The sequence below is a fragment of the Uranotaenia lowii genome, chromosome 2 (genome assembly GCF_029784155.1).
Source record: "Uranotaenia lowii strain MFRU-FL chromosome 2, ASM2978415v1, whole genome shotgun sequence".
Taxonomy (NCBI): Eukaryota; Metazoa; Arthropoda; class Insecta; order Diptera; family Culicidae; genus Uranotaenia; species Uranotaenia lowii.
This window is the reverse complement of record NC_073692.1, coordinates 84,327,542-84,339,423: the sequence shown is the minus strand read 5'-3', so window position 1 is coordinate 84,339,423 and position 11,882 is coordinate 84,327,542. Positions and strand designations below refer to the sequence as shown.

Genomic DNA, 11,882 nt, shown 5'->3' with positions numbered 1-11,882 from the left:
GACAAAAATTATGAAAACAACAAGAATGAAAAAAATTACAGAAAAGACAAAAATGGCAAAATTACAAAAATCAAATGGGATCAAAATAAGAAAATGGGCAAAAATGGGTAATGATAAAAGGCAGAAAATTTGAAAAAAAAACCCTAAATTACTAAATTGACAAAATTGCCTCATATAGTCAAACATGAATAAGCGGGAGTCCAAAGGATCGAACTTTTTTTTTCTCGATTAAAGAGGTTTCTCCTCATCCAGGATTCGTATTTTTAGAGAGTAAGGATCACCTAAATGCAAACGTGTAAATTCCTTTGATTTTCTTAGGCTTTTCAGGAAAAGACTCTCGCTTACAGAGGTTTATTCCTTCTCACTTATCGAGATTTTATGCCATAAAAGTCACGGGACCTGGCGATTTTTCTCATTTATAAAGGTTTCTCGCTTATCCAGCTTCACAATTTTTTAGTACGGAATAGATAAAAATATCAAAAATGACAAAAAGATGTATCAGAAATTACAAAAATGTTAAAAATAGATAAATATTACTGTACTAAAAATGACAAAAATGTCTGACATGATAAAAATGACTGAGCAGAGATGTTTAAAATAACATAAGGTACCAAAAAAAACAATTATGGTAATTTTGTAATCAATGGATGAAAAATTAGTATTTAAGGTTGATAAAATTTACAATAAATGCGCTTTTATGTGAGTTCAAAGACAAATTTATAGGTCTTCCTGATTCCTTGTATTTCGTCTCATTTGATGGATAATATTCAAAATCTTATGCATAGGCTACAAAATGAATCAAAAGTTTATCATACAACATATTTCAATAACTTAAGCGGTCCACTTGAGGCAACGTGTGTCCTGATGAGTTCCCAAACAGCGCACCGAACAGTAGCGTGTCCCACAGGAAGTACACGTGTAGCTGGAAGGGAATCCACACACGGCGCAAAAATGACGTTCCGGGAAACGTGAACTCCCGGCAGCAGCCGTAAAATAATTTGGCCCATCTGGATGCTGGGCTCGATCCTCCTCCAGCAGCTGGCCAAAGTTCTTTCGATACTTAGCCCTGTAATAATCTGCTCCTTTGCTACGTTTGGTTTTCTTCTTCTGAGAATTACTGGTATCGAGATTATCCTGAAACTTTGGAATCTTTTTCGACATGACCAGATCGGCGTGTGGATCCTCGTGATAGTTGTCTTGCTCAAGCGCTTCCAAAGCTTTGCGGGCACGCCTTTTTCGGGATGCATCATCCAGCACACGTTTCTTGTCCGCTTCCCGGATCCGGCCCGATTCCCGCGATGCCATTTTGATGCTTAACCCTAATGTGAACGCTTAATGCAGTTGGAACTTAAGTTTCTTTTTCGTGCAGCGAAACGCTGATTCTGTCCATCAAATCATCAACTCGGGCCTGCAAAGTTTCGATTATGTCGACCGAAATGAAAAGATGCCGTTCGTCTAGGTCCTGAATGATAAATTTACGCCCCAGGGATTGTGTTTCGTCCAGGTGCAGAAGGAACTGTTTCATAGCCGGATCACTGAAATCGGGAAATGTTACGTTTTAGGTGACTGTAATAATAACAGTAATAGTAATTAAGTTGAGCCTGGACTTACCATTCAACCAAAACTCCTTTCATAACATTCACCATTGCTGATGATGCGTAAAAGATGTTTTTTTTTACGATTTTTCCGGAAAATTCTATTCACAACATTTGTTTCAAAATTCAAAACAAACAGGATTTTTTTGTTTATCACACACTCACAGCCATTTTACCAAAAGTCGAGTTTTGATTGGCTCTGCGGTTTAAACCATAAATTTTGAGTAATCAAAATGGAGAGATTTTGCTGTTTTGCTCTATCAGTTTTTCGTTATTAATTGGAAGATTGGATCAATAAAAAAACTTTTAAAACTGCATTCCTTTAGAACCGTTCATGTGTTTTACGTTCGTCCACCTGAAGCGTAAATTAAGCTTTGTTATTCAATTTTTATTGGTATTTTCAAAAAACTATACAAGAATTACTATTTTTTTAAATCGGGATGAATAAACCAACTTGGTCCCCTCCCCCTATCCCTGAGAAAAAAGGAAAAAAAACTATTTTTTTAACCGTTGAATCAAATGCAATATGAAACAAACTTTGTGTAGCTTTCCTATTAGAGTGTAAATATTTCCAAATTCGGTATAACTGCTACACTGAAAATCGAAAATACCCAAACTTGAGAACTGCCACCCGCCAAACCTAAGTTCAAGATTGACAACTTAAGTTTGTGAAAAAATCACAGCTTGCCAATAAGCCAAACTTGTCCTTCAAGCGAAGAACTGTTTTTTTGGGGGGTTTTTGTTGTGAGCGCATCTGATTCTGTTACCTCCATCCTGGCAGATTTAGGTTTGGGGGGTAAGTTCAAAGCGAAGAACTGTTTTTTTTGGGGGATAACTTTTATTCCCGCTTCATTCGCAGAAAATCTCACTTATACGATGATGTAGCTGCCTCTCTCAACAACTCTCCGGTGGTCGAGCGGTTAGCATCCTGAGATGGTAATCGCAAAGCCATTGCAGGTATGGGTGTGATTCCCGTACCTGGCGATTTTTTTTTATTTTGATTTCCATTTTATTGTGGTATCAGATTTTGGGGGATGAGTTCTCCTTTAAGAGCTTAACTTTGTGCTATGCCACCAATAGCCAAACCTGTAGGGAGGGAGTTTCATTCGGGTTGGCGGGAAAAGTTCTCAAGTTTGGGTATTTTCGAGGTTCAGTGTATGAGCTTGTAAAGCGCATTTGCTACACGGTAAAACTTTTTAAAGCATTTGAGATTAAAATGGAATATTCGAAAATTAAACACTTAAAAAAATGTATCTCAAAATTATTACGTGAAAATGCCGTGCATTACTTTACCCTTTTGTAAACATGTTGAATTGCCATATTTGTAAAGGTTTATTAAAAATATAATGAAACAGAGAATAGATATACATAACTTTGGTAGAAAATGTTGTACGAAATATGGTCAAACCAATTGCGATTTTTTGATATTTCTATCATTAAAAGCAACGGTCTCATTGAAAAAGCTAAAGAGCGCATGAAAATCGCAATATTTTTGTCATTTTGTCATTTTTGTCATTTTTGTCATTTTTGTCATTTTTGTAATTTTTGTCATTTTTGTCATTTTTGTCATTTTTGTCATTTTTGTCATTTTTGTCATTTTTGTCATTTTTGTCATTTTTGTCATTTTTGTCATTTTTGTCATTTTTGTCATTTTTGTCATTTTTGTCATTTTTGTCATTTTTGTCATTTTTGTCATTTTTGTCATTTTTGTCATTTTTGTCATTTTTGTCATTTTTGTCATTTTTGTCATTTTTGTCATTTTTGTCATTTTTGTCATTTTTGTCATTTTTGTCATTTTTGTCATTTTTGTCATTTTTGTCATTTTTGTCATTTTTGTCATTTTTGTCATTTTTGTCATTTTTGTCATTTTTGTCATTTTTGTCATTTTTGTCATTTTTGTCATTTTTGTCATTTTTGTCATTTTTGTCATTTTTGTCATTTTTGTCATTTTTGTCATTTTTGTCATTTTTGTCATTTTTGTCATTTTTGTCATTTTTGTCATTTTTGTCATTTTTGTCATTTTTGTCATTTTCGTTTTTTTTTTTCATTTTTGTCATCTTTTGTCATTTTTGTCATTTTTGTCATTTTTGTCATTTTTGTCATTTTTGTCATTTTTGTCATTTTTGTCATTTTTGTCATTTTTGTCATTTTTGTCATTTTTGTCATTTTTGTCATTTTTGTCATTTTTGTCATTTTTGTCATTTTTGTCATTTTTGTCATTTTTGTCATTTTTGTCATTTTTGTCATTTTTGTGATTTTTGTCATTTTTGTCATTTTTGTCATTTTTGTCATTTTTGTCATTTTTGTCATTTTTGTCATTTTTGTCATTTTTGTCATTTTTGTCATTGTTGTCATTTTTGTCATTTTTGTCATTTTTGTCATTTTTGTCATTTTTGTCATTTTTGTCATTTTTGTCATTTTTGTCATTTTTGTCATTTTCGTCATTTTTGTCATTTTTGTCATTTTTGTCATTTTTGTCATTTTTGTCATTTTTGTCATTTTTGTCATTTTTGTCATTTTTGTCATTTTTGTCATTTTTGTCATTTTTGTCATTTTTGTCATTTTTGTCATTTTTGTCATTTTCGTTTTTTTTTTTCATTTTTGTCATCTTTTGTCATTTTTGTCATTTTTGCCATTTTTGTCATTTTTGTCATTTTTGTCATTTTTGTCATTTTTGTCATTTTTGTCATTTTTGTCATTTTTGTCATTTTTGTCATTTTTGTCATTTTTGTCATTTTTGTCATTTTTGTCATTTTTGTCATTTTTGTCATTTTTGTCATTTTTGTCATTTTTGTCATTTTTGTCATTTTTGTCATTTTTGTCATTTTTGTCATTTTTGTCATTTTTGTCATTTTTGTCATTTTTGTCATTTTTGTCATTTTTGCCATTTTTGTCATTTTTGTCATTTTTGTCATTTTTGTCATTTTTGTCATTTTTGTCATTTTTGTCATTTTTGTCATTTTTGTCATTTTTGTCATTTTTGTCATTTTTGTCATTTTTGTCATTTTTGTCATTTTTGTCATTTTTGTCATTTTTGTCATTTTTGTCATTTTTGTCATTTTTGTCATTTTTGTCATTTTTGTCATTTTTGTCATTTTCGTATTTTTTTTTTCATTTTTGTCATCTTTTGTCATTTTTGTCATTTTTGCCATTTTTGTCATTTTTGTCATTTTTGTCATTTTTGTCATTTTTTGTATTATGAGAATTTCGGTTTGTCATTTTGGTCATTTTTTTTTATTCATGTCTTTCCTGTCATTTTTGTTTTCTTGTGTCGTTATTGCGAGTTTTATTGATTTACTGCTTAATTTCTACCGAGCAATTCTTTTCTGTGTTTTCGAACAAAATGAGCGAAGCTGTCAAATATTCGTTCTCGTTTCTCTCTTCCCAGAGATTCTCTCCTCTCTTCTGCGAGACTTTCTTTCGAAAAAACTTCAGTGAGGGTCTCATTTTCCCATCATTCCTCGATTGAATCGCGGAGTGTTAGGTAATTTTTTGCTTCGATCTGGTGCGGCCCCGGCAGTCCGGTGCTTGAAAAAAATATCTTCCAGCTCAGAAGGCTGAAGATCGTCGCGTAACAGTGCAAAGCAGAAAAAGTTTTCGATTTGTTCTTCTGTGTGGATTCCGGCCGGTCTGTGCTGAAAGTTAGGAAAAATGGTCCATTACGCCCGTTTGCTGAAGGTGCAGGTGAGTGTTCCGGTTCCGTTGGTGGCTTGGGTGGGTTTTATTTTTTTGGAACGTCGGCAATTTTTCCTCCGATGAAATCGGGCCAAGGTATTTGATTCGGTCAAAGTGTCGCCTATTAAATTGATAAGACGTGGATGATAAGAATTTACGCAGTACCGGTGGAATTTGACCGGAGCTGTGAGTTTGGGACCGGGAAAGTCTTACGACGGAATAACCTCCAAAGATTGTTCCCTGGCCCGTATGGTTAGATAACATTTTCATCCTCCTGTGCAAATATATGTATGTGATCCGAATATTCTTGCTATTGATGGTGCTTAAGAGCGAATTTCTGCGAATGTGTGGTGGCGAGTGTTTGTGTGAGAGCTTAGGTTGAGAGAGGTTGGATGCACTCAAACGTCAGAATTTTTGAGTTGGCGTGGTGAATGTTTTATTTTTATCGGGTACTCGCTTAACCCTTTAAAGGATTGTGAAAACAAACTTTTGAACTTCTTGTTATCAAAAAAACTTTTTAGGAAGTTACACTACCTTTTATAGTTTACTTATTAGCTCAAACACTTTCTGTGTAACTATTTTTTTCTTTCAGAAATAAAAATTTCTCATGTTCTTAGCGAAAGTTGATCATTTATAGGAGGAAATTTCAATTTTAATATTTTGACAATATTTCAAAATATGTGTAAAAATTCTCCAATGTATTTTTACGTATCATCAAGAATCTCAAAAAGTAAAGCTGATATAAAAAAAGCAATTCCGTAACTAGATTCGGCTCCACAAATCAGTCAAAATCAGCTTGAAGCATTCTTAGAATAAACTTGTTAGTTACTATTACAATTTAAACCTACGTGCAAACCTAAAAAACTTTTCCCTCCTAGTTTCTTAAATGGATTGAATCTACAAGCTTCTTTCCTCAGTTCAATTAGTGTTTTCGAAAGGGATCGAAATTAAAAATAGCAAATAGGTGAATCTAAAGTTCAATAGGCTCAAGCTAGAAAATTTTGCACATAGCCATTGAAGATCTTTTACCAACTGGTGACAAGCTAGGCTTTTTGTCTCCTTGCAGCGGTTTGTGAAGGTCACACCGGCTTCTGTGCAAATCAGATCAATTTTTTCCTTAACTTTTTTTTTATCACACCCACACAACTTTTCCCATTTGCCATACAGTCACGTGCTACCTACCTCAAGCATAATTAATCTCATCCGGTACTTTAAACGGCACTTCAAGTCACTATCAGTGCCCGCGCAAATTGTTTACAGTTTTACGCTCATTTGCATTTCGCTACCTCGTGATTGCTGTTTTCTCAATCAAACTGAATAGTCTGTTTATTGATTTCGCAGGCCAAGCGTGCTGCCCTGTACGCCGTTGAGTCACAGCAGCGTCAGTTCCATGCATCCTGTGCCGCTGCTTCCAAAGTGGCCCTGTCCAAGTTCGACCAGGATGTTTATCTGCCGTACGAGAAGTTGCAGAAGAACATCGAAATTGTCAAGAAACGGTTGGGACGTCCTCTGACTTTGAGCGAAAAGATCTTGTACGGACATCTGGATGATCCGGCCAAGCAGGACATCGAGCGTGGCGTTTCCTATCTGCGTCTGCGCCCGGATCGTGTGGCTATGCAAGATGCCACCGCCCAGATGGCCATGTTGCAGTTCATTTCCTCCGGATTGAAGCGCGTCGCCGTTCCCTCGACCATCCACTGCGATCACTTGATCGAGGCCCAGGTCGGTGGAGAGAAGGATTTGGCCCGTGCCAAGGACTTGAACGCCGAAGTCTACAAGTTCTTGTCTAGTGCCGGTGCCAAGTATGGTGTCGGTTTCTGGAAACCAGGCTCCGGTATCATCCATCAGATCATTCTGGAAAACTACGGCTTCCCCGGATTGTTGATGATCGGTACTGATTCGCACACCCCGAACGGTGGAGGTTTGGGAGGTCTGTGCATTGGCGTTGGTGGTGCTGATGCTGTTGATGTAATGGCCAACATCCCATGGGAACTGAAGTGCCCGAAAGTTATCGGTGTACATCTTACCGGAAAGATAAGCGGCTGGACTTCACCCAAGGATGTCATCCTGAAGGTTGCTGACATCCTGACTGTCAAGGGTGGTACCGGTGCTATTGTTGAGTATCACGGCAAGGGTGTCGATTCGATTTCCTGCACAGGTATGGCCACCATCTGTAACATGGGTGCTGAAATCGGTGCCACCACCTCCGTTTTCCCCTTCAACAAACGTATGGAAGATTACCTGGTGGCCACTAGCCGTGCTGCCATTGCCAAGGAAGCTAAGAAGTTCGAAAAATCGGTGCTTACCGCTGATGCTGGAGCCAAGTACGACGAACAGATCGAAATCAACCTGGACACCCTGGAACCACATGTTAACGGACCTTTCACTCCGGATCTGGCTCACCCCATCAGCAAACTCGGAGCCAACTCGAAGAAGAACGGATACCCAATCGATATCCGTGTAGGTCTCATCGGATCGTGCACCAATTCCTCGTACGAAGACATGGGCCGTTGCGCCTCGATCGCCAGAAACGCCATGAAGCACGGTCTGAAGTCCAAGATTCCCTTCAACGTCACTCCCGGATCGGAACAGATTCGTGCCACCATCGAGCGGGACGGAATTGCCAAGACCTTCAGTGAGTTCGGAGGAACCGTGCTGGCCAACGCTTGCGGACCCTGCATCGGCCAGTGGGATCGTAAGGACGTTAAGAAGGGTGAAAAGAACACCATCGTGACTTCCTACAACCGTAACTTCACCGGTCGTAATGACGCCAATCCCGCTACCCACTGCTTCGTCACCAGGTAAAATTTCCAAATAAATAAACAATTAACGAACAAACTCAAAATTTCAAATCTTTCTTCCAGCCCCGAACTCGTGACGGCTCTGTCGATTGCCGGTCGCCTCGACTTCAACCCGCTGACCGACGAATTGACCGGCAAGGATGGCAAGAAGTTCAAGCTGGAGGCACCGTTCGGAGATGAGCTGCCCAACAAGGGATTCGACCCTGGCATGGACACCTACGAGGCTCCCCCATCGGTAAGTGGTCAGAACAAAAAGTTTTGTTTCCAAAAAAAAGCAGTGGCACGTGGTCCACTTGACGCGTTGGCTGGCTGGCCGGGCTGGTTTGATCAATGGGATTGTTATCTTATCAAGATTTCTACTGCCTACGGCAGCCAGCAGCGTTCGATAGAAGGATTAAACAAGCTACCAGCGGACAAGCAAGCGTTCAAATGTAGAGCGTTTCATAATTCCACAATTGTTCGACTGAACTGTTTAATTAATGCGAGAGCAAAGAGCATGGAGATTCACGAGTAATTGATGCGGCACAGTTCATGAGCTCATCTTTACCGTCTGAGATGCTGAAGACATATTTTTTAACATCACAATAAATCAGCTTAATTGTTTCCGTGTCATCACTATAGTGATTTATTCTGCATCTTAAAACCTTACGAAATAAGACGAAGTTTATTCGAAACCATCTTGTTTTAAAATTCTTTATGGCAGTTTAATCGTTTGATATATTGAATAAGTAACGTTTGGTGTTATGTTTTCACTGGTTCCTAAACATATTTACGAGAAAAAAAAAAGTCAAAACGATACTGAAATATATATTTTTTTAAATTTAGAAGAAATTAAGTTCTAAATCGGATTGCTTAATTTTGAACTGTGATAAATTCTGAATTCAGATTCTGATTTTAAATTTTTTAAATTTTAAAGTCGAACACCCATAGTTGCAGTAGCACAATGTTTGAAGAAAGCTTTCTTGATTTCAGAATTTTATCCTCTTCATTCAACTCTTGAATCCAAATTTCGTTTCTTTAGCAAACAAGTTCGTTACTATGTTTTGTCAGGGTTTCAATATAAATTATTCAATAATTTAGCGTTTTTGATTCAAAAAATCAATATGAAATCCAAAGTCATATTCAATACAACATTAATTTCTTCTTTTAGAACCTATATTTTTTTTTCTTATTTTAGAACCTATATTAACAAATATCGTGTTTTTCTTTTCCAGGACGGCTCCTCGGTCGCTGTCGATGTCGATCCCAAGAGCCAGCGGTTGCAGTTGCTGGAACCCTTCGACACCTGGAGTGGCAAGGATCTGAAAGACATGACCGTGCTGATCAAGGTTAAGGGAAAGTGCACCACCGATCACATCTCCGCCGCCGGTCCCTGGCTGAAGTATCGTGGACACTTGGATAACATCTCCAACAACATGTTCATTGGGTGAGTTTGCCACAAATGTGCAAGAATTATTCCTCAAATTATAACAAATATTCTCTTGCACAGTGCCACCAATATCGAAAACAACGAGATGAACAAAATCAAGAACCAGGTTACCGGCGATTGGGCTGGCGTTCCGGACGTTGCCCGATTCTACAAGGCCAAGGGAATCCCGTGGGTTGCCGTTGGTGATGAAAACTACGGCGAGGGTTCGTCCCGCGAACATGCCGCCCTGGAACCGCGTCACCTGGGAGGCCGTGCCATCATCGTCAAGTCTTTCGCTCGTATCCACGAAACCAATCTGAAGAAGCAAGGTCTGCTGCCGTTGACTTTCGCCAACCCAGCCGATTACGATAAGGTAAACATTGTTATAAATTTTCACTTGTCAAAATGACTCACTGGTTTTTTTCCTTACAGATCCAACCGACCTCGAAAATCTCCATCCTCGGCCTGGACAAGTTTGCCCCTGGCAAGCAGCTGGACTGTGAAATTAACAACGGCGGTAAGGTTGAGAAGATCAAGTTGAACCACTCGTTCAACGAACAGCAGATAGAATGGTTCAAGGCCGGAAGTGCGTTGAACCGTATGAAGCAGCTGGCTAAAAACTAAGAATCCACTCCCTTATGCTATCCAAAGTACATTTATTGATAAACATAAACAGTAGGGTCAGACTTAAGAAAACGAATAACTCATATGGATACCAATGATCATCAGTAGCAGCTAGTTTAATGGCGCGACGAAACATTTTTTGATGCGAGCTGGGGACAGCCTATTGAAAATCAATTACTTACAAATAATGGCCTCCCGAAAATCGAGTGACTCCCAACATGAAGACGGAAACTTAGTCGAAAGGTAAAAAATTAACCTTACAAATCTACTTAAACAAACCTCTTTATCAGGAAAACATGTCTTAACCAGTTTACTAGTGAAATCGTAGGAGACAAATTTTGTTACTTGTACATACAAACAAATCTATTATTTTGATTTTCAAGCCAGCTTAAACATGAGTGGAATAATAGAAACGCAACCTTTTAGATGTAATAATATATAGAGTCAGAGTACTAAAACAGCTAGGACATATGTGTTTGTCTGGAGTCAGTAATTTACGAGTTTAGAAGTCAAAAATACATTGGTATTACGATATGCATGGATTTTCTATAATCAATTACCTATCTTGCTGAATAAAAAAGGCGAAGAAGTTTTTTTTAGCAATCCTGTTTTGAATACATTTTTTTCTGCGACAATAAACAAATTGAAAAAAACTGGATTTTTTGAGCTTTAAAAATATCATATCTTGAAAAATGTTCGCCGTTTGTTCAAAAACTGATAACTGGTAAACGGACCTCGGAAACGTGATGGTTTAGGACAGATGAGCAAATACAGAGAACTGAGAATTTTCTGACAATAAGAACATGGTGATCATTGAATCGCTCTTCCCCCAATGGCTGAAAATTAAATTGATCACATCTGCGTCAGCCGAAATGAAGAAGAAACCTCCTTGATATCCGCAACAAACGAACCTGACCATAATCTCGTCGTTATGGTGAAATACGACTGAGAGTTGTGCGTGTTCAACGGGCGCGAGGAGAAAGCCGACGTACACTGGTTAGACAATTTAGAGGTGAAAAGAGTGTTGACGTGGAACAGCTTGACCAGGCAAGTAAGCCTGGTTGGTAAGCCAAAGCTGCCGCCCGATAACGATATGTGGTGCTGGAAAAGGTAGTCATAGTCGAGACAACAGTGTCTGGGCAAACTCCCTTGCCGAAAAGGGAGAAAGAACCGCCAGCATTGGAGATATCCGATTACTGTACGACAGATCAGCTCAAACGTTTGGCTGAGCATTCCAAACAACTCTTTCGGGTCACGAATAGCGATGGGCAACAGAACTCGCATCTCTAAGCGCCCACAATAATACGCATTAATGGCGTCATCTCGAAAACGCCCTCGTTTGCTGAAATAGAAGCGCCAATCAAAGACATGGCAGCCACAAAGAGCCTGGAATCCTTTACATTCCTGCTGAAATGCTCAAAGCCGACCCTGCCTTGTCAGCAGAAATGTTGTCTTTTCGCTGACATCTGGGAAATAGTCGCGGCCGATTAGATGCAGGATTGGCGATTTGCAGCTGAAAACGACACACAGAGGGCTTTGCGATTAATATGATGATGTTACGGGCGCAAATGTCAAAACGCTAAGTATTTTTTCAAAACATTCCATCAAATTTAAAAATTTCGGTGTAAAATATGATATTTGATCAGATTTGGCTGGGGGATTTGGTAAGAAAACGTGAATTACGTAACCCTTCATATTTTTCAAAACATTATTTAATAATAAACCTTCATAATTTCTAGTTTTCGAAAAAAAATGTTGTTCCAACTAATGCAGCCTGGA

The 11,882-nt window shown here is 38.1% G+C and overlaps 3 protein-coding genes across 3 annotated transcripts; 1 reads left to right on the top strand and 2 right to left on the bottom strand.

The window, feature by feature from the left end:
• Positions 1-702: 702 nt before the first annotated feature.
• Positions 703-1,305, bottom strand: LOC129747141 (zinc finger HIT domain-containing protein 1). The gene has a single exon (XM_055741181.1). It carries the CDS (start codon positions 1,303-1,305, stop codon positions 832-834), a length of 474 nt encoding a protein of 157 aa, XP_055597156.1. The 3' UTR covers positions 703-831.
• A 43-nt stretch (positions 1,306-1,348) lies between these two features.
• Positions 1,349-1,771, bottom strand: LOC129747142 (general transcription factor IIH subunit 5). Its single transcript, XM_055741183.1, has 2 exons — positions 1,612-1,771; positions 1,349-1,535 (listed from the first exon to the last, which is right to left on the bottom strand). Exons 1-2 carry the CDS (start codon positions 1,644-1,646, stop codon positions 1,349-1,351), a joined length of 222 nt encoding a protein of 73 aa, XP_055597158.1. The 5' UTR covers positions 1,647-1,771.
• Positions 1,772-5,047: 3,276 nt separating this feature from the next.
• On the top strand, positions 5,048-10,761 carry LOC129746898 (probable aconitate hydratase, mitochondrial). The gene is made up of 6 exons (XM_055740826.1): positions 5,048-5,279; positions 6,612-8,071; positions 8,135-8,306; positions 9,286-9,497; positions 9,561-9,852; positions 9,912-10,761. The coding sequence occupies exons 1-6, from the start codon at positions 5,247-5,249 to the stop codon at positions 10,101-10,103; spliced, it is 2,361 nt and encodes a 786-aa protein (XP_055596801.1). The 5' UTR covers positions 5,048-5,246; the 3' UTR covers positions 10,104-10,761.
• Positions 10,762-11,882: the final 1,121 nt, after the last annotated feature.